The sequence below is a fragment of the Hyperolius riggenbachi genome, chromosome 5, assembly GCF_040937935.1.
Source record: "Hyperolius riggenbachi isolate aHypRig1 chromosome 5, aHypRig1.pri, whole genome shotgun sequence".
Classification (NCBI taxonomy): domain Eukaryota; kingdom Metazoa; phylum Chordata; class Amphibia; order Anura; family Hyperoliidae; genus Hyperolius; species Hyperolius riggenbachi.
In genome coordinates, this window is record NC_090650.1 from 256,516,498 (window position 1) to 256,541,415 (window position 24,918).

The following is a 24,918-nucleotide window of genomic DNA, read 5'->3' on the forward strand; positions in this document are numbered from 1 at the left end:
GGACCTAAATGTATATTTCTATTGTGCTGGGAAGACAATATTCTGAGATTGCAAGGAGGAATAGTTGATGGACGGTAGAGGAAAATAGGGTCACATGCACCAGTACAGGTAACTATAGTAGCCACTGCCTGTGCCACTCTGCTTATAAGCAGGGGAGGACCTGTGATGCAGGGCTGTATTAATGGGCTACATCCCATGCAATAATTTGCCAACCCATGCAGTTTTTAAAAATCCAGTTCAGGGTTGTAGGATCATTTACATTCTCCAGTGTTCTCCACTGTCTTCAAAACTTCTTTGTGATTACTTCTGAGGAACTTCTCAGCACACGAGATAGCTGTGCTCTTCACTGCATATCTCCAATTGTAAATTACTATAATGACTATATACCAAAAATATCAATTTAGTCTTATTCTGGGCATACACGGGTTGATCCAGCGGCGGTTTAGCCGCCGGATCGATTCCCGCTCATCCCCGTTGGCGCTTCTTATCTTCCACTCAATTCGCCGCTATTGTCCGCCCGCGGGTATCGAGCGCGGAATCGATCCCCGCGGTGATCGGACTCGTCGGATATTATCAATCGAGCCTTCAGCGGCTCGATTGATAAGCTAGCGTCGAGCCGTGTATGCCCAGCATTAGTCTTCTCTGCTCACATTATAACCATATTTTATGCACAATGTAAACAGGATACATTCAAGTGTTATACTTAATTGTCTTAAAATGTAGGCCCTGATCAGTAATACAAAATATATATATATATATATATATATTTTTTTTTTCCTTTTAAAATAATACCAGTTGCCTGACTCTCCTGCTGATCCTGTCTCTAATACTTTTAGCCACAGCCCCTCAGCAAGCATGCGGATCAGCTGCTCTGACTGAAGTCAGGCTGGATTAGCTGCATGCTTGTTTCAGGTGTGTGATTTGGCCAAATAGATCAGCAGGACTGCTAAGCAATTGGTATTGTGTAAAAGGAAACAGACATATCCATCTCAATTTAGGTTCCCTTTAAGGAAAAGTGTATCCCCCCCCCCCTGAAAGAGATGTTCTGACCCAGTTTACTGCCATCATAGCGGTTGTGATCAAAGTCACTGAGATCCTTGTGCTTGCCTATTCTTCTTTCCACTAATCGCCTTCAAGAACTAAAGGTACCCATACATCAGATAATATATGGGCAGATTGACCAAGAGAAAGATCTCTCTCTGATGGAATCTGATAAGAGATTGATTTGTTGGCTGCCCGTACACCGCAGCCCGATTCACAATCGATTTCAGCATGAAACCTCTCTGGAATCGGCCTTGTGACTCTGCATCCACCACCCCCAGTGCAAACCCCCACCCCTCCATGTAAAATGTGCCCCGAGCAGTATACCGGTACTTTACCTGTCGTTGTCCATGGCTGGCTCCATCCTCCGTCCATATACACGCACCCCATGTGGTTGCCGGCGTAACGTGGGTGCATGTGTGACGATTTCAGCCAGAAATCGGTTGCATCGTCAATTTGGGCATGCTCTTGGCGGCACCGATTTTTATCAGATTATAATAATTTAAACGGATGCATACCCCCCCAACCGTCCCGTTTCCGTCGGGATTCTCCCGATTTGGGGGGCTCCCGCTATCCCGGGCCCCCCCTATTGAATCCCGACGGCTGGGCAGAATATGGAGGAGGAAAAAATGATCGAGGCTCCAGCCGCGGTAATGAGGGATACGGGAGCCGGCTTCAGTACTTCCTCCCTCCCTCCCTCTCTCTGAATGGCCCCCCTGATGTGTCCCCCCCCCCCCCTCCTTGTAATGTAGGCAGAGTGAGCGCAGCGGAGCAGCCAGCCGAGTCCTCTTACCGCTGATCCACTCGTACTGGCATCGGACCTCCATGTGCTTCCTGTTTACTATGACGTCACAGGAAGCACATGGAGCTCCGATGCCAGTACGAGTGGATCAGCGGTAAGAGGACTCGGCTGGCTGCTCCGCTGCGCTCACTCTGCCTACAAGGAGGAGGGGGGACACATCAGGGGGGCCATTCAGAAAGAGAGAGAGAGGGAGGGAGGGAGGAAGTACTGAAGCCGGCTCCCGTATCCCTCATTACCGTGGCTGGAGCCTCGATCATTTTTTTTCCGCCTCCAGGCAATCACCCCCCACCTAAAAGTGGCACCCTCCTCCCCACCCACGGGCATTCTCCCCCCCCCCACTGACAACCCCCCTACCCACTAACACCCTCCTCCCCACCAAGAGTGTACCCTGCCCATGGCCCTAGGCACCCTGGCCCCTGCACCCTTCCCCTGGCCCCTCCACTGTTCCCTAGGCACCCTGCACCCTTCCACAGGCACCATGCTCCTGGCCCCTGCACCCTGCCCTAGGCACCCTGCCCCTGGCCCCTCCACTGTTCACTAGGCACCCTGCACCCTTCCACAGGCACCATGCTCCTGGCCCCTGCACCCTGCCCCTGGACCCTTCCCTAGGCACCCTGCACCATTCCCCAGGCACCCTGCTCCTGGCCCCTGTCCCAGGCACCCAGTGCCTGCACCCAGTCCCTGCACCCTGCTCCAGGCACCCTGCCCCTGCACCCTTCCCCAGGCACCCTGCACCCTTCAGTGTTCTCCCCAGGCTCTTTTAGCCGGGTGCTCCACCCGGCTAGATTTGGTGACCACCCGGCTGTCATCGGCTCACCTCCTATGCTGTAAGCAGAGTTGCCCTGCATTTTCATCTCAACCCACCCGGCTACTTTTTCATGCCACCCGGCTACTATTTCATGCCACCCGGCTGGAAAAAAATTCTGGGGAGAACACTGCCCTTCCCCAGGCACCCTGCCCCTGGCCCGTGCACCCTTCCCCAGGCACCCTGCCCCTGAACTCTTCCCTAGGCACCCTGCACCCTTCCCCAGGCCCCTGCACTTTGCCCCAGGCACCCTGCCCCTGGCCCCTGCACCCTTCCCCAGGAACCCTGTGCACCCTTCCCCAGACACCCTGGCCCCTCTACCGTTCCCTAGGCACCCTTCCACAGGCACCATGCCCCAGGCACCCTGCCCCTGGCCCCTGCACCCTTCCCCAGGCACCCTGCACCCTTCCCAAGGCACCCTGCTCCTGGCCTCTGTCCCAGGCACCCAGTTACTGCACCCTGCTCCAGGCACCCTGCCCCAGGCACCCAGTCCCTGCATCCTGCCCCAGGCACACTGGCTCCTGCCCCAGGCACCCTGTCCCTGCACCCTGCCCCAAGCACCCAGTCCCTGCATCTTATCCTGCACCTGCACCCTTCCCCAGGCACCCTGCCCCAGCCACAACTAAAAAGACCAAGAGGAGGAAATAGTCTGGCACTATAGTTTAATATGCAGCAAAGTGACACAATACAGCTCTCCCATATCTTATCCCAGCCACAACTACCCTAACCAGCACTCTGCCCCAGCCTGAACTACCCTAAACAGCACCCTGTCCCTGCCCCAGCCACAACTGCCCTAACCACCAGCACCCTGTCCCTGCACCCTGCCCCAGCCTGAACTGCCCTAACCAGCACCCTGTCCCTGCACACTGCCCTAACCAGCACCCTGTCCCTGCACCCTGCCCCAGCCTGAACTGCCCTAACCAGCACCCTGTCCCTGCACACTGCCCTAACCAGCACCCTGTCCCTGCACCCATCCTGCACACTGCCCTAACCAGCACCCTGTCCCTGCACACTGCCCTAACCATCACCCTTTCCCTGCACACAGCCACCAGCCTGCACACTGCCTTAACCAGCACCCTGTCCCTGCACCCATCCTGCACACTGCCCTAACTTGCACTCAGCCAGCAATTGGGGGTCCGCTGTGGCTACCTAATATCTAAGGGCACATTTTTCTACCTAATCCTGATATCTATGGGCACATAGCTATCTCATTCTTTTATTTGGTGAATATGGCTGTTTAATTTATGTATCCAGGGTGGACTTGGCTACTAAATTGTTTTATCTTGAGGCATCTGTCTGTGTAATTTGTTTATTGTGAGGCACCTGGCTACTTAATTAATTTATCTGGATGACTGTTACAGCTTCATTTTTATTGGACAGCATGTAACTACTTGATGAATTATCTGATGGCATGAGACTGCTTGATGAATTATGTGATGGCATGGGACTACTTGATGAATTATCTGATGGCATGGGACTACTTGATGAATTATCTGATGGCATGGGACTACTTGATGAATTATCTGATGGCATGGGACTACTTGATGAATTATCTGATGGCATGGGACTACTTGATGAATTATCTGATGGCATGGGACTACTTGAATTATCTGATGGCATGGGACTACTTGAATTATCTGATGGCATGGGACTACTTGAATTATCTGATGGCATGGGACTACTTGAATTATCTGATGGCATGGGACTGCTAGATGAATTATCTGATGGCATGGGACTACTTGATGAATTATCTGATGGCATGGGACTACTTGATGAATTATCTGATGGCATGGGACTACTTGATGAATTATCTGATGGCATGGGACTACTTGATGAATTATCTGATGGCATGGGACTACTTGAATTATCTGATGGCATGTGACTGCTTGATGAATTATCTGATGGCATGTGACTGCTTGATGAATTATCTGATGGCATGGGACTACTTGAATTATCTGATGGCATGGGACTACTTGAATTATCTGATGGCATGAAACTTCTTGATGAATTATCTGATGGCATGCGCCGTATTACCCAGATATGCCTCTGTGTCACCTTCCTCTCTGCCCATTGACACCCTCCTCCTTCCCACTGACACCCTCCTCCTTCCCACTGACACCCTCCTCCTTCCCACTGACACCCTCCTCCTTCCCACTGACACCCTCCTCCTTCCCACTGACACCCTCCTCCTTCCCACTGACACCCTCCTCCTTCCCACTGACACCCTCCTCCTACTCACTGACACCCTCCTCCTACCCACTGGCACCCTCCTCCCCCACCCACTAGCACCCTCCTTTTCCACCCAGTGTCACCCTCTCTCACCCACTGGCACTTTCCCCCGCACACTCACTCCCATTGTCACCCTCTTGCAAAAGCAGGGGTGTGGCTTAAGGCCGCACAGGGGGCGTGGCTTAAGTGTCCCTCTTTCACATCTTCAAAAGTTGGGAGGTATGCGGATGGTCAATCGGCCGCCAAGTCGCCTGATGTATGGCCACCTTTATTGTTCACTTGCTGGCTAATATATTCTACTCACACAAGCAATAGAACACAGCAGTACATGCATCCAGCTACATTTGAAATTGGTCAGCAGGTGCTCGTCAGCCAATCAGGATGCACTGTCATACACCCTTTACCTGCCATACCACATCTAGCAGCCATTAGCATTCAGGTGGGAGGCTTCAGTTGGACGCCATCGCAAGATTGCGTCGCTAGCAGGACCGCCCTGTGCAGGCATCCCTCACACAGGGGTCCCTCCCTAACCGCTCACCTGTCCGCCATGTCCTAGAGCTGAAAGAAAATGTTTTAAAACACACGATTGGTTCACACGATGGCCAGGGGCCCCGGACCTCTCTCACTGGCCGGGGCCCCAAGGCCAACACGTGATACCTAGAGGGGAGTGCAGGTGGGCCTGGACCTCTAACACCCAGGCTCTGGACCTCTCACATCCAGAAAACCCACCAACACTGCCTCCATACTGAATGCTAAATTCAAGGGTGTATGACAGTGCATCCTGATTGGCTGACGAGCACCTGCTGACCAATTTCAAATGTAGCTGGATGCATGTACTGCTGTGTTCTATTGCTTGTGTGTGTTGAATTTAGTATTCAGTATGGAGGCAGTGTTGGTGGGTTTTCTGGATGTGAGAGGTCCAGGCCCACCTGCACTCCCCTCCAGGTATCACGTGTTGGCCTTGGGGCCCCGGCCAGTGAGAGAGGTCCGGGGCCCCTGGCCATCGTGTGAACCAATCGTGTGTTTTTAATATATTCTACTCCTTGATAGGTGCCATTGTAATAAGCAATGTTTTTTACTCCACTTGTCAATAGATATAGTGACTGATCCATGTGTTTGTGCTAAGTGCTTTGATGTTTTTTTATGTTGTAGGATGTGGTCAGACAGACTTTGGCCCCCAGATGAAACAACTTAATAAAGACAAGTTTACAGTTGTTGCCTGGGACCCTCGAGGATATGGGCTCTCCATACCACCACATCGAGACTATCCTATAGACTTTTTTGAGAGGGATGCAAAAGATGCTGTGCAATTGATGCAGGTAAATCAAGGATAAAACTCTCGAATGTACCCCTAAGTATAGACACAATTTATCTTTGTCTAGTTTGAGGCTTTTGCTGTTTATTGATCTTCAATAAAGGTGCGTTTTAAGTTATTGTGTTGATATTTTGATTGTGGATCTGACTTTAACTATATTCCAGAAATATTTAGTAATTACAAAGGTAAAAATATGATGCAAGTTCCACTTTCCTTGCAAAAGTCTAGTTTGGCTCTGCACCTTCCACAATTCAAGCTTCTCTGTTTTACCTTTTAATAATTTGAATGTATTTAATATGATTCCTGTTGTCACTGATTACGAAGGAAGCTCAAGATGTTACTACCATTCAACGCCCTATGTTTCTGGAGCCAGTAACATTCTGACAAGCTGTTTTCAATGAATGTAACCTAGATTATGGTTTCTGTATTATGTACACAGCTCCTACTGACAGGTTTGTGGCATGTTTGCTTTACATTAGTCTCTTTATGGCCGTTTTTAATTGACAGTAGGTCATGGAAGGTCAAAAAGTCACAAGGGCCTTCAGGCAGTAACTACATATAATGTAGATGAGTGCAGTGGACATGGTGTCCTACTGAGTGTGCTGTCAATACTGCAGTAGCTGGAAGGGTTTTCGCATACAGATGTGAACAAATTTGTTAGTACCCCTCCACAGCAGACCCAGAATCTAAAATAGCTTGGAAGGTACAAGAGTAATTGGCAGCTATTAATTGATTTGTTTGTAACAAAATCTGCTTCAGATATATGATTCAATATATTTTTTATAATGTAAACCCAAACGAAAAGTGAATGGACAAAAATGATGAAATCCTTAACTTTTTTTTAAGGTGGAAGTTAATTGGGTCTAGTCATGAAGAATATTTCTGAAATAGCCTATCTTTGTGCTGTTTCATGCTTATGGCAGACAGATCTGGCACTCATATGAAAGTATTAACAATATTTCTCTGCTAAGAACTGTGAAAATGCAGCATCAATTATTGCCCCACAGTGAGAGACTGTGAATCTTAAAACACTCAGCTATTCCCTAACCCTGCCTATGACATTGATTAAACCACACCTTTTATAAGGAGTGGCTGGAACACATCTACTGAGCTATGCAACAGTGCCTTTACATGTTTTTCCTGCAGTAACATGGATCAGAATATGTTTCCAGTTTATTACACAGATTATTTCACATATAACAAAGTACATTTTTCAGTATGAGAAATTCATATTCTGGCTATAGGCTCAATATCATGAACATGCACCTGTCAATCTACCTGACTGCTCTTAAAAAGACAGTAATGTTTTATCATTCTCCTACTGAACATGTTGATGTGTAAATGTATTGCAGGCACTGGAATTCCAGAAATTCTCATTGCTGGGTTGGAGTGATGGCGGGATAACTGCACTTATTGCAGCTGGGACTTACCCTTCCCTGATCAATAAACTTGTCATCTGGGGAGCCAATGCTTATGTAACTGAAGAAGATCTACAGATGTATGATGGTAAGACTGATTATGATCACTATCATTAGTAGACAACCCCATTTATTTTCTTTACGTCTGTGTGAGATGCTGTCCTCCTGATAATATCAGCTTTGTGCATAGATCAGAGTGATTTCAATACATTTTAGCCAACCCTGCTTTACTTAAAGCGAATCCGAGATGAAAAACTAACTATAACAAGTAACTTATATAAATTATATATTTTATCTAAAGTTTAGATAGTTTACACATCATATCTAGCTGCAAACAGCTTCAACGGTTTATGATTATTTATTCCTGTGATACAATGAGGGCAGCCATGGTCGGTTTGTCACATTGTCACAGGCTGAGGGCTGGAGATGCTATCAGCTTGCCTGTGTGTAAATTCAGTCCCATCTCCTCCTCCCTCCTCCCCTCTGCCTCTGAAATCTCTGGCTAGTAACCTCCTCCTCCTGCCCAGACTGAGCTCCCATAAGCCCTTGCTACAGTGCCAAGGCACTGTGAAAAAGCTGTGGGCGAGGCTTGTTTAGTTTACAGGGAATTAGAGTTTTAAAACAAAACAGAAAAAGTATTTGGCTTGAGGAATGCCCTATAAACTATATGAAAGGAACACAATTATGCAAAGAGTAAACGTTTATCTCGGATCCACTTTAAGGCCAGGAACCCACTACAAAATGCTATCGCTAATCGCAATCGCTAGCGTTTTGTATGAGCAGTTTGTAAGCGATTCTATCAGCGTTTTAGGGAGCGATTTTAAAAAGTGTATCAATTTGCCAGCGGTTGTGTAGCGATTAGCGTTTTAAAGTCTGATTGGTCCTTTCTATTAATTTTAATTTTGTTACAGTGTGCAGTAACTTCAAAATGCTAGCAAAATCGCTCCGTGCAAGTTTTGATGAGCGATTACGCCAGCGATTATATACTTTATATTGAAGCGCAAAAGCTAACAAAATGCTGCATGTCCTGCAGTTGCGATTTTGCTAATCGCAATCGCTTCTGTGGAATTTGCACCATCCATTTACATTGGCAGAGCGTTTAGGGAAATCGCTAGCGATTTCTCACACTACCAAAACATTTAAAAAATCGCTCTAGTGGGTTCCAGCCCTAAGACTCTTGTTTGAATTAATTATTATTATTATTATTATTTAGTATTTATATAGCGCTGACATATTACGCATCGCTGTACAGTGTGTATATATATATATATATATATATATATATATATATATATATATATATATATATATATATATATATATATATATATATATATATCTTGTCACTAACTGTCCCTCAAAGGAGCTCACAATCTAATCCCTACCATTGCCATATGTCTATATTATGTAGTGTAAGTACTGTAGTCTAGGGCCAATTTTTTAGGGGGAGCCAATTAACTTATCCGTATGTTTTTGGAATGTGGGAGGAAACCGGAGTGCCCGGAGGAAACCCACACAGACACGGAGAGAACATACAAACTCTTTGCAGATAGTGCCCTAGCTGGGATTCGAACCAGGGACCCAGCGCTGCAAGGCGAGAGAGCTAACCACTATGCCACCGTGCTGCCCACTGCCCAATTAATTATGTCAGAAGACGTATTTTATCTTTTTTTTTTTTTTTTTTTTTTTTATTTCACAAGGGGGCTTAAATTGCTTCTAATACATTTAATGTACTAAACATGAAAAGTAAATTGCTAGTGATGGTGGAGGGAAGTAGGTTGCATGTGTGCAATGAAGAGGGAGGAAGCAAGTGAATTTAGCTCCAGGAGGCTCAAGCTAACAACTTGCATAAAAGGGGCAACAAGTAGCTGAACAGCACAGAAACGAAAGCACCTCCATTAGTATATAGTTGTGCATATCACGAAAACGAAATCAAGTGACACAGCTACTGATATGTTAGAAATAGACCGTGCAGCTCTACATTGCCCTCCCAAAGTGGTGCAGAATCTCTGGCCTGCTCCCTTAAAGGGGCACTATGGCGAAAAATTGTAAAATTTAAAATATGTGCAAACAGACAAATAAGAAGTAAGTTTTTTTTTTCCAGAGTAAAATGAGCCATAAATGACTTTACTCCTATGTTGCTGTCACTTACAGTAAGTAGTAGCAATCTGACAGAACCAACAGGTTTTGGATTAGTCCATCTCTTCATAGGGGATTCTCAGCAAGGCCTTTATTCTTTATAAAGACATTCCCTAAAAAGGATTTAAACAATGATGCTGGCCAGCTTCCCTGCTTGCTACACAGTTTTTTGGCAGTTGGACATAGCAACTGCCACTCACTAAGTGCTTTTAAATAATAAATCCCTGAGAATCCCCCCCCCCCCTTCTGTCAGATTTCTACTACCTACTGTAAGTGACAGCAACATAGGAGAAAAGTAATTTATTGCTTATTTTATTCTGGAAAAAACGTACTTCTTATTTGTCTATGTTTGCGCATATTTTAAATTTCACAATTTTTCGCCATAGTGCTCCTTTAACTACAACACCAATCTGGGGCCTGACTGGTCTCGTAGTCCCAATGGAGCAGAGGCCTCGCCCAAAAACACCTCTGAAGACAGCCTGGAGCACATGTATACTAAATTGCCAAACATAATTATGCAGATTAGAGAGCACTCTTGCACAGGAGATTGGAATATTGGAAAGTCAAACCAACCTGCTCGAAACAAAACATGACCAATTTCTTCTCATACACGGAGACCCTGTATGATTTTTTGCCAAAGAGCTATACCGACTGAAATGATTGGAAACAATAGAAGTAGATTCCCTAATGTTTTAATGACTTTGATACATCAGGCCAACCTTGCTAACTCTAAGATCTCATGGATGCAATTTTGGTAATTGGGTATTTTCTTTAAACTCAGAAGGTGCCCATTAACGGTACAATATTTTCCTCAAATGCGATAATTCAGTCAGATTTGTGGGATTGTAAGTAAACAGAAGGTAATTATTGATCCCATAAGTGGGACGATTATGGCACTTTCTCTCATTGGATATGATTGTAAAATCCAACATTCTGATCAACCAAATGCTGTATTCTAATCTACCATAGATTCATTTCATCCATAGATTTTGCTTATATAGTGTAACGATCGGTGTCAGCACACAGAGAGAATCTGATTATTGGTGATCTGCAGTATCACCAAGAATACAGATATATACCGGATTATGGATGATCTGCAGAATCGCCAATAATACAGATATATTACTAACCTCTGGACACCTGTATATATAGTGAGTGTTTGGTGCAACAGTAATGACTTTGAGTAAACCACCTGATGAGCAGGTGGTCCTTGGCAGTATGGGCAATACTGCTCTTTTTGAGAAGCACGAGAACCTTCCAGCAGCCTGAGACCTTCCAAGGGGTGGAGTCTCAGGCTGAAGGTAGGAAGGGCCAGTGAGTGAGTGACACCTGACAGTTGTAGGCAAACAGCTGCAACAGTTGTAGGCAAAAAGGCAATGGTACAAACATGACCCCCTCAGGCTTCCCCTCTGGAACATCTTGTTGGAATGGACTTAAAGTGACAGTCCAGTCTTTCCAAGTCTCAGTGGCTGCCAGGACCATTTTCTGAGGGACAATGGTCTCTGGGTCTGAGGGCTGTGCTATCTCGGGCTCAAAACACCTGGATAAGGCACCAGCCTTGTTGTTCTTACTACCAGGGGTATACCTGATTACAAATCTGAATCTTGAGAAAAATAACGACCACCGGGCCTGTCAGGGGCTAAGTCTCTTAGCGCCCTCAATGTACTCCAAATTCTTGTGGTCAGTGTAAACAGTAATGGTATGTTCTGCCCCTTCTAGCCAATGTCGCCATTCCTCAAAGGCCAATTTGATGGCTAAAAGTTCCCTATTGCCTATATCGTAGTTTTTCTCTGCGGGTGAAACCCTACGGGAGAAATGGGCACAAGGATGCAGTTTTCCCTGCAAACCGGAACGCTGAGACAGCACAGCCCCTACCCCCTACCTCTGAGGCATCTACCTCCACAATAAAGGGAAAGGTGACGTCAACATGTCTCAGTATGGGTGCAGAACAGAACAATTTCTTCAGAGTGGAGAAAGCAGCATGGGCCTCAGTGTTCTCCCCAGGCTCTTTTAGCCGGGTTCTCCACCCGGCTAGTTTTGGTGAGCACCCGGCTATTATCGGCTCACCACCTCCTATGCTGTAAGCATAGTTGCTCACAGAAGCACCGGCCCTGCATTCTCTCATCTCGCCCCACCCGGCTACTGTTTCATGCCACCCGGCTGGAAAAAAATTCTGGGGAGAACACTGGGCCTCTGGGGACCAGTGGTGAATATCTGCCCCTTTCTTGGTGAGACTGGTGAGAGGTGAAATCACCATAGAGTACCCCTTTATGAACCTCCTGTAGTAGTTGGTAAACCCCAGGAATCTCTGGAGAGCTTTCAGTCCTACAGGTTGGGGCCACTCCAAGACAGCTGAAACCTTTCCAGGGTCCATTGAGAGGCCAGAGGTCGAGATTATGTACCCCAGAAAGGCGACAGAGGTCACTTAGAAAATGCACTTTTCCAACTTGGCAGACAGCATATTTTGTCTTAACTTCCGCAACACAAACCCAACATGTTTCCTGTGTTCTGAGAGGTTGGATGAGAAAATTAGTATGTCGTCTAAAATACCTCTCTGAAGACCTCGTTAATCAGCTCTTGGAAGACGGCCGGGGCGTTACACAACCCGAAGGGCATCACTAGGTACTCGTAATGCCCGTCGGGTGTGTTAAAGGCCGTCTTCCATTCATCACCGTCCCTGATACGCACAAGGTTGTATGCACCCCTTAAATCCAGCTTCGAGAAAATCTTAGCATTGGTGACTTGGGTTAACAAATCGTCTATTAAGGGCAGAGGATAACGATTTTTTTACTGTAATTTTATTTAAGCCCCGATAATCAATGCATGGACGGAGGCTTCCATCCTGCCCCTGCTGGTGACCAAGAGGGACGAATAAAGCCTTTAGCTAAATTTTCTCGGATGTATTCTTGCATAGCTAATTTCTCTGGCCCAGATAAATTATAGAGAGGACCTCTAGGGGGCATACAACCAGACCTGAGATCAATGGGACAATCAAAAGGACGATGCGGAGGAAGTTTATCTGCTGACTTGGGACAAAACACGTCCGCAAATTCTGAATACTGGTCTTGCAACCCCTCCATGTGAATCTTGGTTTTACCCAATGTTACCTTCGCTAGACAATGATGATAACAATGGGTATACCAGCTCGTTAGCTGACCGGAAGCCCAACTGATCTGAGGAGAGTGAAGTTGTAACCAGGGCATACCAAGAATGTTTGTGGAGGTTGTCATCCGCAAGACCAGAAACTGTAGATTCTCTCTATGTAACACCCCCACCGTAACCCTTAACTCTGGGGTCTGAGACAGAGGGTGTTTACTCTGCAGCGGGGAGTCATCCACTGCAGTGACAAGAATCTTTTGCTTCAACGGGGAAATAGGAATCCCCAATTTCTTAGCAAATTCGTAATCCATAAAATTAGCTGCTGAGCCAGAGTCAATGAAGGCCTCAGTGGTCTCTGTCTGATCCTTCCAAGATATAGTACAAGGGAGGAGCAAACGTTTATCACCTAGAGGTAATGACTGCGTGCCTAGGGTATTACCTCCGACTACACCTAGGCGGCAGCGTTTCCCGACTTCTTGGGACAATTCTGTACTTTATGACCCTCCTCTGCACAATATAGACAGAGCTGCTCTGTTTCTCTGCGCCTCTGCTCCACCCGGGACAATCTCGACCGACCCAATCTGCATTGGTTCTGGTGGAGGCGAATCGGGTGGGGATGAAACAGATGGAGGCGCGGCGTAGGAAACATATCTCACATTATTTCTACTCCGAGTCTGTCTTTGATAACGTAGGTGATGATCAACTCTGACTGCTAACGAAATGGCCTCATCAATAGACTTCGGCTCAGGATGACCCAACATTAGATCAGAGACCACGTCTGACAACCCTGACAAAAAAACAGTCTAGAAGTGTGAATGAGTTCTATCTAGCTGAAACTGCCCATTTCCTGAACTCCGCTGCATAATTCTTCACCGGACCCTTGCCCTGCCGTAGTGTCTTGAGCTTCCGCTCAGCGGTAGAGGCAATGTCCGGATCATCATAAATTTATAGCCATAGCTTTAAAAAATTCCTCCACTGAGGTTAGGGCCTCATGCCCTGTCTGAAGACTATATGCCCAGGTCTGGGAATCCCCTGACAACAGAGTTTTAATGAATGTAATTCTCTGTGCCACGGTTCCTGATGAATTAGGTCTTAACTCAAAGTATGACAACACTCTATTTCTAAAATTCTGAAAGTCAGATCTGTGACTAGAAAACCTTTCGGGTACAGGCATACGTATGTCTGTGCTAGGAGGAGATCGCACTGTATTCACAGCCGTCTGAAAGACTCTTACAGTCCCAGACAAAGCGTTGATCTGGGTCTGGTGACTGTCCAGCACTCGGGTGTAATTCTCCACTGAAGTGGTGAGTGCATCAAGACGGCTGTTGAGTGCGTCTATTTGGTTTTGGTCTGCCGTTCTGTAACGATCGGTGTCAGCACACAGAGAGAATCTGATTATTGGTGATCTGCAGTATCACCAAGAATACAGATATATAGCTGATTATGGATGATCTGCAGAATCACCAATAATACAGATATATTACTAACCTCTGGACACCTGTGTATATATAGTGAGTGTTTGGTGCAACAGTAATGACTTTGAGTAAACCACCTGATGAGCAGGTGGTCCTTGGCAGTATGGGCAATACTGCTCTTTTTGAGAAGCACGAGAACCTTCCAGCAGCCTGAGACCTTCCAAGGGGTGGAGTCTCAGGCTGAAGGTAGGAAGGGCCAGTGAGTGAGTGACACCTGAAGGCGGATGTCACTAGCTGGTCTGGAGACTATCTCTTAAAGGAGAGAGATAGCTCTCGAGGTCGGGCAAGCCAGGTCGGCAACACACGGACAGACAAAGTACAAAGACAGAAGGCTGATTCGGTATCCAAGACGGGCAGGGTTGGCAACGGATAATCAGATGTGCGTGGTACCGAATCAGAGAGCGGAGGGATAGTCAGGAAAGCAATAGGTCATAACAGATATCAAACAATGCCTAGTCTTGGGTGTGAGGTCCGTGGTCTCTACACCCTGGAACTAGTCTGAAGTATAACACAATAATAACACAGTAGTAATCTGGCTCAGTGTGAATTCCCAGGTCCTCCTGGTTCAAACACACTGTTGGATCTGACTAAGGTCTGAGTGCTTCCACGTAGTGTTCGCAACGGCAGACAACTTAAGACTGGCCAGCAGTAACTATATATAGAGCAGCGCTCTCTGGCGCCACCCCTAAGTGATAGACCAATAGTCACTTGCTCTGAGGTCAGCTGACCAGCCTGGTTAGCTGATCCCCCCCCCCCCCCCCCCCCCCCCCGGCTGTCCTAAAAGTTCTGCCCTTTAGCGCGCGTGCGTGCGTATTCCTGAATCTGTGTGAACTAACAGACCCAGCCACACCAGACGCATGCTGCTGCGTGCAACCCGCCGCGCTGGACGCGGAACCAGCCGCCTTGCTATCAGTACACGCGGCGGCTTTTCCGCGTTCTCTCACAGTACCAGACGCATGCTTCTGAGTGCAAACCGCCGCACTAGACGCGGAATCAGCCGCCTTGCTGTCAGCACACGCGGCGGCTTTTCCGCGTTCTCTCACGCATAGTGCATGGTTTTCTGTACAATTTGATTGTGGAAGAGATTGTACTGTTAGGCCTCTTTCACACCAAGACATTGCGTTTTAGGGAACGTTAAGGTCGCATAATGTGCCCCTAACGCAACGCCTGGTGGTGTTGAAGGAGGTCGCCAGAGTGAGCCGCGTTATGCAGCTCTTGGTGCGCAGTATAGACTGAGGAGACCACGTGATCGGACCACTCCGCATCACGTGGTCCCACCAGCCAATAAGCGGCCGCTCCGGGAAGAAAACACTGCAGTGCAGTGAATATTAGCGGACTCGCCCCTCCTCCTCTCCTGCACAAAAATATAAAAAAAAAATGACTGAGCATGTGCAAACAGACTAACGCGGCTAAAGCCGCATATAACGCACAGCATGCTGCACTTTCCTATTACGTCCAGCGTTACACTGTAATGCAATGTGGGCACTGTGGACAGCCCATTGATTTTTCATTACTGTGAGTTGGGCTGAGTTACAGGCTGCTCTAACGTGAGCCTGTAACGTCCCACTCTGAAAGCAGCCTTAATGGACACCTTTAGAAGTAGTCCCTAGTAGAACTAGGACAAAAATGATACAGTTCTAACTTGCTGTTATAAGTACACAAACCACTTTCAGCAGGTTGTGTCAAGTCCTACAATGCCAAATGAAGCTTTAGCTGAAGAAAACAAAGCAGCTGTTCATTTTTCTACAGGAACTGGCCTATTGTAAATTTGAACCTGTGTGATTTTAGCCTGTTGTCTTATATGAACTTTTTTTTCTGGAGCCATGTATACTTTAAGTACACTAATATTTAAGCATACTTTAAAGAAGTCTTCTTCTTTACCCGAGAATAGATTTTTTTTTTTCTTTTTATTTCAATAATTTGGATTGAGAACTGAGATAAAACATAGCAGATAGTTTAGCAATGTAGTACACAGTTCTATCACTGTAGCCAAACATAAGACCAACAAGTACACCACATAATGGTGGGATGGTAACATAGTTCCACAGGGATACAGAAATATTTCTGCTCATAACAATTCTGTAAACTCAACTTATACTCCCCAGCTCCTTACTTACCTAGCTCCTGCCTAAGCCCACCCACCCCTCATTCCCTCTCCTGGCAACTCATTCTCCAGAATAAAACCTTCTATAGGAAATAGAAACCCAGCATCAGTACTATTGAACTAAGGCACTGCAACGGATTGGATGGATCAGAAAAAAAGACCATAGGTAGTCACTAGTGGCCCCAAAAATGCTTCCCATTCCTCAGACTCTGTGTACATGTCATAGTATCTAGGAATTTTCATTAGTCAGATGTCTACTATATGAGACTCCTGAACGATCCATCTGTTTCAGCCAGTCTTACAATAAAGGAATATTTTCACTCTTCCTAATTCTAGAAGTGGACAAACGAGCTGCACCAAAGAATTTCCGTAAGAGTGATTTCTTAATAGTCATTAGAATTACAGAATGTATTCCTTTTTTTGATACCTCAGTTGTTGGGAAAATTAGCCTGGCAGCAAATGCAGAAATGAGGTCATCTTTCTATTATTCATCAGAAATAAGTTTTTGTTTTCTGCAGGCATCATATTGTCAAATATCTTATCGAGATATCTGCCTTAAATGATTACTACTTGAAGGGCCAGCCTAAAAGTCATCATAATCAAGCTTTGCCAGTAGTGGGCACAAAGCTCACTATAAACAGAATTTGTATAGGTTAACAGGTTTACAGCTGGAAAAAAATATGCAAATAGGAAAATATGTGATACTGTACATGAAACAGTAATAACACATAAGGGGAAAGAGACCTGTCCAGATGATGGGTAGGATAGGGGGAATATCAGTGAAGCAGGCATAAAAGCAGTGCAGAGATAATTTACATTCAAGAAAAATTGGTTAATGTTGTGCACAAGTTCCTAAAAGACTCACCTCAAGAAAACCCGTTCACCTCAAGAAAACCCGAAGGAAGGCAGGTTGAAAAATACAAAACATATAAAATTTAGGAACAACTGCCACTCTTCAGAACTTTATGTCAAAAATAATTTTATTGGTCGAAAAATATAACAAACACCCCTCTAAAAAACCCAAAGCGCTAAAAATAACAAGGACATGGGCATCCATAAACAGGAGTACTCCTGGTACATGCAATCTGACACTCAATCCACATACACTACAGATTTAGATCGGCCGATCTGTTATACTGCATGTGCCTGTGATTTGCTGAATTGGAACAGGAATATCTTTCCACATCAAACTCAGGACAATCCTGATATTAACAGATCTATTTCTGCTCTAAAGCATATCACCAGTCCTGGATGGATTCATGTGCATATGAACAGTTTTTGCTCCATACAAGCCCTCCGGCAACAAGTAGCTCCGCAGTCAGCACTCAGTGCATAAATCAATCCAGTGTAACTAGATCTTTTAGGGCAGTTGCCCCCTCATAACATAGATAAATCAGGTTACCTTCTCCGCTTGGAAAGCGCTCCTCTCCAACAATCAACTCACCGCGGCGTCCCGCGGGTCACAGGTACCTGCGAATAGATGGCTGTGTCTGCAGCGCCCAGTCAGGGCAAACAGCTTAAAACTTGCTAATAAGATAATTTACATTGTAAGACACTCGGGGCCATATGCAATTCTCTTTTTCACCTGAGTTTTCACCTAGGAGATAATTTTTAATCTTCGATTTTTAAATAACTTTCCAGCACTTTTCAACTATAAAAGTACCAAAAAGTAGGTGAAAAGGTACTAACAAAATTATTTTGAGTATTTTCTTGGTTTCTGGTGGCTTAAAATGCATTTTATTGACAAGTTTAAAAATATCACCTAGGAAAAAACTCAGGTGAAAAGGTGAATTGCATATGGGCTTCAGAGTATTATGCAGTTACCAAACTTGCCATCGTTAAGTGCCAGCGACTGGTAAAATCAGGTGGTTTCTAAATCGTGTGATTCTGCTGTATCTGCACTGCCAGGTGAAATTCGACTCTCCTGGCTGTGCGGAAAAGAATGATTTCATCTTTGAGTTCTTCTCACCCAGTTCCATTGCCAGTCTCCAGTGTGAGGGGAGATTTATAAAATCTTTTCACAAAGACATCCCATTGGTCCATGCATAGACCAATAGAAAACCCAGGTGGCAAATTCAGATGTTTTGCCGGATTTCCTAGAATAGCCAAAACTACACTACAGCGACCTCAGAAATTGAGTATCAGGTAATATGCAAACTCTAGCTTTTAATATTGGAGTAACTGTTTGAGTTGCCATATGGAATTCAAGTTCTTAATATCCCAATAAAACTCTAGCAAAGGGGCTTTGCTATTAATAGCTAAAGTCCAATCCTTTGACTGCGGGAGTGATGGAGGATCCATGTTCTGACTGAGGATCCAATTCCAAGTGTGAATTATTAGCTTGTCTTTTATTACAGACTTAAAGCTGTCAGTCATATTCAGTAATATTTGTCCTGGAGATGAGGCATATCTGAAGCCAATGATTATATTAATATGTATAAATATATCCCTTAATACAGGGATAATTGTAAATTCACTTTACAATGTGATAGTCTTAACTTCCACCAGTCTGTAGCAGGATATCAAATTTGTTTGTCTTCTGCTCTGATGCACATTATAAAGCACAGGCAGTGTTTATACGGTTAGGAGGCTTGGACTTCCAGGCATAAAGCATGTATAATATGCTAAAGGAATCATAAGAGAAGTTTTCAGCAACTCACCTGATGTAACTTGTAGAAATACAGGATGGCAAGTACATCTAAACTCCTTTATTTTCCTCATTGCTTGTAGCCACAGCTTACTTTCCACTGAAAATACATAGCCTGTGATGTGATGCAATATGCCCTGACAAATGCATTAACTTACCTTGTTATCCTTTCAGCTGTAAAAGATGTGGCAAACTGGAGTCCTAAGATGAGACAACCAATAGAAGATTTATACGGAAAGGAATATTTTGCCAAAACCTTCTCGGGTTGGGTTGAAGCTATGAATCAGTTTTATAAGAAAAACGATGGTAATAATGTTTAATAACATTTCTTCTTATTTTAAGGTTATTTAGCACTGCGGTATAGCTCTCAAGTTCTGAAGGACTGCAGTTTATATGTTTCATGGTGAAGCCTTCTCTGTGAAAGGTGCCATTATCCCGATGTGAGAGGTGGTGGAGCCACTTGTGTGGTGTAATTGAGGCCGCTCTCTTCCAGTGTAGTAAATGGTGTTCCGACAGTAGGTGAAAACTATATGGCTGTATTAAATAGCTTAGCGTTAGAAACAGGTGAAGAATCCACCTTCCATGCTAATTTCTGTTTGTCATGAAACAAATGTGCAGGCACTAATACAGGGGTCTCAAACTCGCGGCCCGTGGGCCATTTGCGGCCCTCGATACAATATTTTGTGGCCCTTGCCGGCAAAAGCTTCCTTATAGTTCGCTTCAGTGCTCCCTAGTAATCCGCTGCATAACCGCCGCTAAACGAGGGCTGCAGAGCCCCCAAATCGCCCGGGGGGCAATCCGCCTCCATTTCCTGGAAGGGGCAGAGCTTTCAGCTGTAGCTCTGCCCCTCCTGACGTCAATCGCCGCATGGATCGCCGCCTCTCCCCGCCCCTCTCTGTGAAGGAAGAGTGAGAGGGGCGGGCAGAGGCGGCGATGCGCCGCGATTGTGAAATTCCTTATGCGGCCCAGCCTCATCCTGACTTTGCCTCCTTCGGCCCCCCAGGTAAATTGAGTTTGAGACCCCTGCACTAATAGGAATTAAGGCCTCTTTTCCACGGACTGTTGAAAGGCAGTGAAATGTCTCTCAAACTCTCACAACTGCTCACTGCTGTCGGCTTACTGCTTGCTAAGAACACAGTTCAACTGCCAGTGGAAAAGAGGCCTTAAAGGGAACAAGAGCTAAAATAAAGAAAATATTCTATACATACCTGGGGCTTCCTCCAGCCCCATACGCGCTGATCGATCCCACACCGATGGGGGCAGCATGCGCCCCGGCATATGCGTGCTTGCATCTGGGTCTCTGGGAGCGACAGGATGTCTGCCTAAGTCCAGCTTTCGGGGCGCATGTCGCCCTCTGCCTAAGGCCTCTTTTCCACGGACTGTTGAACAGTGTGCTCAGCAAGCAGTTGCCAAGCAGCAGTTGCCAGGCAGCAGTGAGCAGTTGCCAGGCAGCAACAAGTAGTTGCCAGGCAGCAGTGGGCAGTTGAGAGAGTTTGAGAGGCATTTCAATGCCTATCAACAGTCCGTGGAAAAGAGGCCTTAGTGTAGTAGACCACTGTCCTCATACTCCAGTTGGGAGACTAAGACCTCTTTTCCATGAACTGTTGAGCTGTGTGCTCAGAAAGCAGTTGCCACGCAGCAACAAGCAGTTACCAGGCAGCAGTGAGCAGTTGTGAGAGCTCAAGAGGCATTTCACTGTCTGCCAACAGTTCGTGGAAAAGAGGCCTAAGTGATAGTTTCATGTATCCATAGAGATGAATGGAGCATCTGATTTATGTAAGAAATCCTGTTGTAGTTTATAAGCAGCAGAAAGCAATGAGGATCCACTGTAAGGTGCAATACAAAAATAGTGAAGGAGAACGGAAGGAGTCTGGCACTGTAGTTTATTACAAGCTTAAATGACAGCAGTGCAACGTTTATGAAAGTGACATGATACATTACAATCTGGCGTGCAGCAAGTAGCTAAACGTGATGTCACTGTGCATAGTTCAAATGGCTGTACCTGGTTGGTGGAGGCAGCAGGTGTGGGCGCCAGTGCGGTGCACGGCTTTCATGCTAATGTGTTTATGGGCTATAAGAGAGAGAAATATCCTCAAATAGAGAGAGAAAGCAATGTAAGCTAAGGAGCTTTAGCACTCGGCTTTCCCCAGGATCCCTAGCTGCTTAACCGAAAGTGGTGCTGTCTGTTCACCAAACTGTATGTGTATATTGATGGCTTTTTAGTGTTATGGAACTTGTATATTCGCTGGAGCTGTGTAGTATAATAAAGCTGTTTCTGTTAGACTGGTAACATTTTGTGCATTATCTGACATTTCACTACTGAATTACGGCATAAGTCTAAAGTAAAAATGCTATGTAATATGATGACGAGTGATATGCTAATGATGATGAGGCAGAATACGCGTTCAGGATGTTGCTTGTCAAATCTTATTACTGCAATTTGGTTTATTGCCATTGTTTTTTCCTTTAAGGCTGGTTTCACAGTGGGACGTTAAAGTCCCACGTTACAGCAGCCAGTAACGCAGCCTAACGCACAGCTCTGTAAAATCAATTGTGCTGTTCACAGTGCCCACGTTGCGTTACATTGTAACGCAGCACGTTTAAACAAAGTGCTGCATGCTGTACGTTATACTGGGCTAAGCAGCGTTAGACTGCTTGCACATGCTCAGTAATGTTGGAGGAGGAGGTCTCCCCTCATCCTCAGCGGCCAGCCACATGGCTAATTAATCACTGCACTGCAGAGACTCCTGGTAGGACTGTAGTGTTGTCCGGATCATGAACGAATCGTTCATTTGATCCGGATCTTTTTTGTGAGTCGAATCATCCGGATCATCACAATGAAAGTTTCGGTTCACAGTGGATATCTGTCTGGAAGAAACAGGAACATACAGAATGTACAGTGCAGGGAAAGTCCTGTCCTGCTAATCATTTCACCCAGCCTGCTTCCCTAGTAAAATAATTTGGTTCAAAGATCCGGATCTTTTCAATGATCCGATTCAAATGATCCGAATCCTTAAAAAGATCCGGACTTCCTATCACTAACCTGGAGCGGCTGCTTTGAGAGCTGCATAACGCAGCTCAATCTGACGTCCAACTTCAACACCACCATACGTTGCGTTAGGGGCACGTTATGCGACCATAACGTCTCCTAAAACGCAACGTCTTGGTGTGTAAGTAGCCTTAGACTACCAGTAAATACTGTTGGTTTTTGTTGCAGGTAATATTTGCAGACACTTGCTTCCCTTAATTACTTGTCCTACCTTCATTATTCATGGTGTGAAAGATCCTATGGTCCCCTTGTTTCATCCCAAATATCTTCACCAGCACATCAAAAATTCCAGGTGAGCAATAAATGCTGTTATGAAAGTCTATAAAATATTATTGTCTTAATTGTTAAATGATTGGCGTCATTACACATTTGCTTCACAAAACCACTTGCACTGTTGGAAAATTATGTTGCCCTACAATATAAGCCGAAATCTGCAACCCAGTCTGTGGGTTTCTGTATCAAATTCAGGCCACCACCATCTTAAAAACGTGAACGCAGTTGCAAATACGTGACTGCAAACATATATGATTAATATGCATTCATGATTCTGGGAGCCTCCTGAAGAGGTGCCTCAGGAGCACTTGCGATATTGGAACCTCGAATTCTGCAGCGGTTGGTGAGATAGGGGATGGTCTGCATTGCCTTACAATGTAATAGGAGGGATTAAAAAAAACATTTTAGGGGGCAGAAGGAGGCCATTCGTAAAGACCTCACATTTTATCTCCTATCCAGTTTAATGCTTCAGATATACTGGCTGGTTCTCCTTTTTGCTTCTCCTGCCCAATTGTACACTGTGCTGTCATCCCTCCATTCACTTCCAAAGCAACAGAATGTGTCGCTAATCTGTGGGCTAGGCACACGTCTGTACAGCATTTGGCTCTGCATTGTCACCCGAGGAATCAAATCCTTGCTAGCAACAGTCCTCGTATGTTTGTATGCAGCTTTAGTGCCCAACAAGCAAAAAAGTACAAAAATAAAGGTGGGAATGAATTATCAAAGGCAGCCCTTTTCTATTTGTGACCCTCCATTCCATCAGCATGCAGTCAATACAACGCACGAGTCTATCCCAAAACATTTGCTGCTTACCCAAACTTGCAGTCCATGTGATGGAACGGACCAAACCGATCCATTGCTAAACATTGGATCTATTCCGGTTTGCTAAACCTTCCCTTTTTTAGGCCAATTTGAACCGGGCCTTATCTTTTTGTGTTTCAACTTCGATGTCTAATGTCCTTGAGGGAAACAGTGCATCATTGAGTAGAAACTCAACGCATATCATAGGAACAAGACTTTACTGCACAGATAAATACAGATCTTTCTGAACTTCATACTGGACAGCTTAAAGGGGCCCGAGTAGTAAATAAAAACGAAATTTGGACTTACCTAGGGCTTCCTCCAGCACCCTGTAGCCCACAAGGTCCTCCGGCATCCTCTTCTTCCCTTTCCTGGTCCCAATGGCGCCCCGGTAATAAGCATCTTTGGGTGAATTCACTCACACTCCCGCTGCATCATCACGCCGGTCACCGTAAGCCTCCTTCGCATGCACGGTTTTAATTGTGAGGGCAATTGTCTTTAGTATGACACATGAAAACCAACATTTTAGGATGGATGCCAGGACTGTTTAACTTCTCTGGAGTAAATACTACGCTGATGTGGTTCTACTGTATAAGTTGGAATGTCTATACCATGTAGTGGAGAAGGAAGTTAAAGTGTGCTGCAGCTGTTAGGAGTACGTCATGAATTTACTATTGTATTGACAGAACAATGTATTTTTCAGGCTGCATCTGCTGCCTGAGGGCAAACATAATCTACACCTCCGGTATGCTGAAGAGTTTAATGGTCTGGTAGAAGACTTCCTGGGCTCATCTTGACGGTTTTCACAAAGACAGCTCCATGACGAATCACTGTGAAGAAACTGCTTAGCTGAAGTTGATTTCAAATGGAAAATACCAATTCAAATAAACCCACACAAATTTGTCACGCCGTACTCTTACAAAGAATCTAGTAATATCAACTACCTAAATCGGTCCGAATTTTAACCTTTGTTTAAAGCGGACCTGAACTCCAGAACTTCCTCTCTGCTCTAAAACATAAGCAACAGTATAATAACCTTAAAAAAATGATCAAAAAAGACATTAAAATATTAAAAAAAAAAATTCTGTGTTACAGCTTACAGAACTCCTTTATTAAATCTGCAGTGTCTATTTCCTGCTTTGATTGAAGCAGACAAAGGGTTAACATCTTGTGTTTACAGATTAGCGGGGTCTGCTGAGGACTGCCTAATTTCTGTGCTGACACAGGAGAGATCAAATTACACTTGTGATTACTTGATGATGAGGGAGAATTAGAACATGCTCTTCTCTCTAATAACACACAATGCATTTCTCTCTTTTTTCCTTGTGTCCTGTGCAAGAGGTCAGGTCCACTTTACAGTCAGGTATTCTTAAAGGTTCAATGATGCGGCAGATTAACCTGAGCTCTGGATTCCTTGCTTATATAATATGCACATTATTTGTATCTTCTTTGAGCCTGGATTCTCTGCCTTTTTTTCTCTTGTGTTTGTGGGTCCCTTTTCTCAGATATTCTCACGTTCCCTCCACGGCACCCTCTTCCCTATGTAAACCTGATCTCAGGTGTCTTACAGACAGAACTGTTATTTTCAGGTTTGGAATAGAGCAAGATGGCAACTTCCATGACAACCTAATCTGTAGCTCTGTCAAGCTGGGTTACATTGCAGTGTGCTTTAGTAAAGCCACGTTATTTAAGGTGGCCACTAATGCTGGGCATACACGGTG

The 24,918-nt window shown here is 45.3% G+C and overlaps 1 protein-coding gene across 2 annotated transcripts in view; it reads left to right on the top strand.

The window, feature by feature from the left end:
• The window catches only part of BPHL (biphenyl hydrolase like), a 31,969-nt gene extending 7,696 nt beyond the window's left edge, over positions 1-24,273 (top strand). For both annotated transcript variants that reach the window (XM_068236817.1, XM_068236816.1), the window contains 5 exons: positions 6,030-6,196; positions 7,545-7,698; positions 19,249-19,380; positions 22,292-22,415; positions 23,901-24,273. In XM_068236817.1, coding sequence (XP_068092918.1) covers positions 6,030-6,196; positions 7,545-7,698; positions 19,249-19,380; positions 22,292-22,415; positions 23,901-23,994 — 671 coding nt within the window. In that variant the 3' untranslated portion in view covers positions 23,995-24,273. The remainder of the gene's footprint in view (positions 1-6,029; positions 6,197-7,544; positions 7,699-19,248; positions 19,381-22,291; positions 22,416-23,900) is intronic.
• Positions 24,274-24,918: the final 645 nt, after the last annotated feature.